This window comes from Solanum dulcamara, chromosome 12 (assembly GCF_947179165.1).
Source record: "Solanum dulcamara chromosome 12, daSolDulc1.2, whole genome shotgun sequence".
Classification (NCBI taxonomy): Eukaryota; Viridiplantae; Streptophyta; class Magnoliopsida; order Solanales; family Solanaceae; genus Solanum; species Solanum dulcamara.
Genome location: NC_077248.1, coordinates 13,781,094 through 13,785,337, shown reverse-complemented (window position 1 = coordinate 13,785,337; position 4,244 = coordinate 13,781,094). Strand labels below are relative to the sequence as shown.

At 32.7% G+C, this 4,244-nt stretch overlaps 1 protein-coding gene across 1 annotated transcript; it reads right to left on the bottom strand.

Moving 5' to 3' along the window:
- Window positions 1–236: 236 nt before the first annotated feature.
- On the bottom strand, window positions 237–1,768 carry LOC129876005 (endochitinase 4). The gene is made up of 3 exons (XM_055951285.1): window positions 1,281–1,768; window positions 1,020–1,173; window positions 237–795 (listed from the first exon to the last, which is right to left on the bottom strand). Exons 1-3 carry the CDS (start codon window positions 1,729–1,731, stop codon window positions 402–404), a joined length of 999 nt encoding a protein of 332 aa, XP_055807260.1. The 5' UTR covers window positions 1,732–1,768; the 3' UTR covers window positions 237–401.
- Between the last annotated feature and the right edge of the window lie 2,476 nt (window positions 1,769–4,244).

Genomic DNA, 4,244 nt, shown 5'->3' with positions numbered 1-4,244 from the left:
AGCTAAAACAACAAGACATCGCATCTAAATCATCCAATACACCTTCACCAATTTCAATCCAAAAGTTCTTTACGTATTCACATAAACACCATTTAAAAACAAACAAAGACGAGAGGAGAAAGAGAAAGAGGAGGAGGAGGAGGAGAGGTGTGTGCTAAGTTGTAAACGATATTTATATAATCGGGTTACTTGGAAGATGATTTTAGATAATTCTATTCAGTAGCATTGATTGATAATAAATAACAACTCAAATCGTTTTTCTAAGTTTCGAATTAAACCAGCTACCTGTCACAACTGTAGGAGTAGAACCATCAGAATACAACACAATTACATAAGTAGATTTATTTATATCTGGGCCCTGGATTGTTGCAAGAGAATACAACAAACAGATGAAGAAGTCGTTACATAGTATCGACTAAGAGTCCATTTCCAAAAGACCTTTGGTTGCCGCAATCAAGATTATCACCTGGGCTAACTCCAAGAATTCCGCAATACCTCCTGTAGAACCCAATCCGATCCTGAACCCTGCTGTCACTGCCATGACCACATTCCAGGCCACCATTGATGATATTTGTGATGACACCGAATCCAGGGAGGCGATTGGCTGCTCGGTCAGCACCGGATGGTTGCCATCTTCCGATGATGACGTCGTGGCAAGAAGGCTTTGGTGATTGAGGGGTCATCCAGAACCAGATGGCTGATTTGAATGAGATGACTGAATCTGTAGCTACGAAATCAGGATTGTTCAAAAGGTCCACTCCGATGGCTCTGCCACATGGCCCATAGTTGTAGTTGCTGTTTTTATTAATGTCAAAATACGCGTAATTAGACCTTATCACATTACAACGTGAGACAAATAGATTTATTTCTCCTCTGTTAATCAGTCAAAAATTAGGACATAACATCAGTGTGATTAGAATTCTCTCGAGATGGAATTTGGGATTTTACTTATATGTAATAATGTAAACAATTTTTTTCTTTTTGTCTAGCTAAATGATAGTGAATATATAGGAGCTTACTGTGAAATTTGGATGGGGCCTCTTCCGAAATATTTCCTTCCAGGAGCACAAGGCCATTGACTACTTGGCGTACAGTAATCACCCGGGCTACCTTGTTCTCTAAGGAAACAGTAACCCCATGCGTATGGTCCATCTGGTGCTGTAGGCCATCCTCCTATATAATCAATTATTATTACTAAAACTTCAACAAATATTATGTATTTTCAGATCCATATACATAATAGTAATGGTTCAATTTAAAAGTTGAATCAGTCGACGTACCAGTAGTTTCATGGGAGGTTTGGGCAAAGAAAGCAGCAATTTCCCTTTTTCGAGCAGTGGTATCACCAGTAGTGCCAAAGCCACGAAAAGACCTGGCAGCATTGATGAAGGCATTGTAGCTATAGAAATTACCCTTTCCTTGGCAGGCATTATCGTTGCGATGCTTAAGCATCTGATCAAACATGGAATTTGAGATGACGCTGCCTATGTCCCCACCAGGAGGACCGGGGCCAGGGGTAGGTGGTTTCGGAGAAGGGCCAGAAGGACACTGGCTTTGACATTTGCCAGGACCACAATAGTCATTTGTGTTACCACACCAGCCAAAGTTGCTACAACAGAGTCCCGAGGCACAACGCGCACCTCCCGCCTGCTTACCACATTGTTCAGCCGAGGCAGTCAGCAAAAGTAGAGAAAATAGTAATGAAAATATTGTGAATTCACTAAGCCTCATTTTGTGTGTTGTAGTAATTGAAGGTGATGGGAAATAAGTGGTAAAGTGAAAGGTATTTATAGGTACGGAGGGTGATGGAGACGCTGTTGAATTTTTCTATTAGTGGTTGTGAGGGGTGAATTTTAATTAGTCACAAATCAAATATTGAATAAACAAAGGCACCATTCTCATAGTCTTCTGTGTTATCCAGTCAACGTGTACTAACCGGCGGCTATTAGACGAAATAATAAACAAATGAGTGGCCGCTGCTATTAGCTGCTTTCCTCCATTTAAAAAAAACAATCAACTTTAACTTAACGGAGTTTGAGAAAATAATTTAAAAAAAATTAAGGGTATGTTTGAAAAGCTATCGGGTAATTAAAATTGATATAATTATAAAGATAGTAATTATCAGCTTAATAATTACATAATTTAGTAATGAAAAATTACTAGAAAAAACATCTTTTAATAAATAATTATTGATTTTAGTGATATTTTTTATTTATTATCATTTATAGCAATATATAACAATATTATGATGTATCTACTATGCATTAAAAGTGAATTATGCATGCAATATAAATGTATTATAAGTGTTTTAAAATATATTATACTTGTTTGGTAAGAAATTGACACAATGTATTATAAGTGTATTAAAGTATGTGGTAAATATATTATCCATGAATAAAACTTGTATTATATGAGTTTTATAAATTATTCTCGCTAATATGTATTAAAATTGTATTATAAGTATTCAGTAAAAAAAATATTATTACTATAAATGATATTTTCTTAATGTAGTACATTTATGTAAATTTTTCTTTAGTAATTATACAATTTAGTAATTATCAAATAGATTTTATTTAGTTTGTGGGCCCTGCTCCTTCTTCCCACTCCACCCCATTGCCCACTCCCATCCCAACCCCAAAATATTTTTTACAAATTAGTTTTTACTTTTATTTAGTTTTGTTATTATGTTTTAGTTTATACTCTTTTATTTTTTCGATTGAATTAATCAAGTTAGTGTTGAAGGAATAGATCTAAATTACATAAATTGAAATTGTATTTCGTTTAAATTATTTTCATAAATTATTATTTTTTAAAGTAATTAAAATTATCGTTAATTTTTCATAGTACGGAGAAAAAAATCTTTCTATAAATAAAATACGTGTTATTGTATTTTAAAATTTTAATTATTGTGATTTATAGTTGTTGTATTAACTTTCTTTTCAAAAAAATAATTCAAAATTAGGGTAACTAGTAATTTAAAAGGGGAGCCTTGGAGTAACTGGTAAAATTGTTGTCATGTGACCAGAAGATCACGAGTTCAAGCCTTGGAAACAACCTCCGGCAGAAATGCAAGGTAAGGCTGCGTACAATAGACTCTTGTGGTCAGGTCCTTCTCCGAACACTGCGCATAGCGGAAGTTTTAGTGCACCGAACTGCCTTTTAGGATAACTAGTAATTTAAAATTAGGGTTCTATTTGTTACATATTTGAAAACACGAGCGAATACATATACTGGTATAAAATAATAAGAGAATTTGATCAATTCTGTAGAAGCCCTTCACGTCTCTGTATTAAAAAAATGCAAGTTAATCATATTATTATCCACAGTTGCTAGTATTATCGTACGTAATTTGTTCATTAAAGTGTATTACAACTTAGGTGTCCATACTTTAGTATTAGTGATGCATCCAGTATCATTTGGAAAAATTATCTATCTACACATCATTATTTACAATATTTTTTATTATTTTCTACCATTTTAAAATATTTCAAAAATTCCTCTTTTTCCTCCAAAATCCCACTCATCTAGATACATTACTTTTTATTTTCATTCTTTCAATCTCTTCAATTTTCACTTTTATTACAATTTTGAATTTCAAATATATTCTCTGTCCGTCAATCTAAACAAAGCAACTGAAATTGAAAATAATTAACATGTGGTTGACCCACAAAATCAACAATTTTAACGGCAACATCAATTTTCAATTGACCAGCCATAAAAAGAACTGGTTGCAGCATTTAATTTCATAATTAATTAATTTATTACGAAACTATTATTTGCTTCAATTGTAAGATCATCTTTTTATCAAGAATAGCATGATAGAAAACAGAACAGAGAAGAGATTTGAAAACTAAAAAAAATCTTAACGGTAAGGGAGAGAAGAAACCATACACAAAAGAGAAACCAGTAAGAAAAAAGAAAAAGAATAAAACACCTCAAGAATATGAGTAATTCAAAATTGTTTTTGATAATTGATGGCTGGAAAGAAAAAAATGGATGAAGAAGAAGATGAAAAAGAAAGTTTTTTACGATTTGGGATATATTGGAGAGTATAAAATTTGAAATTTGAATTGTTTAAAGTTGTTACCATTTTGGGAGAAATTGATATCAATTTATTTTGCATGATTTGTGAAACTGACATTTAATTTATTTTTTAAGCTCAACAAACAAGTTCTACAAATATGTATCAATATTTATGTATCCGGATGACTGTTATGTATCTGAATGGCACAAATTTGAAGAAA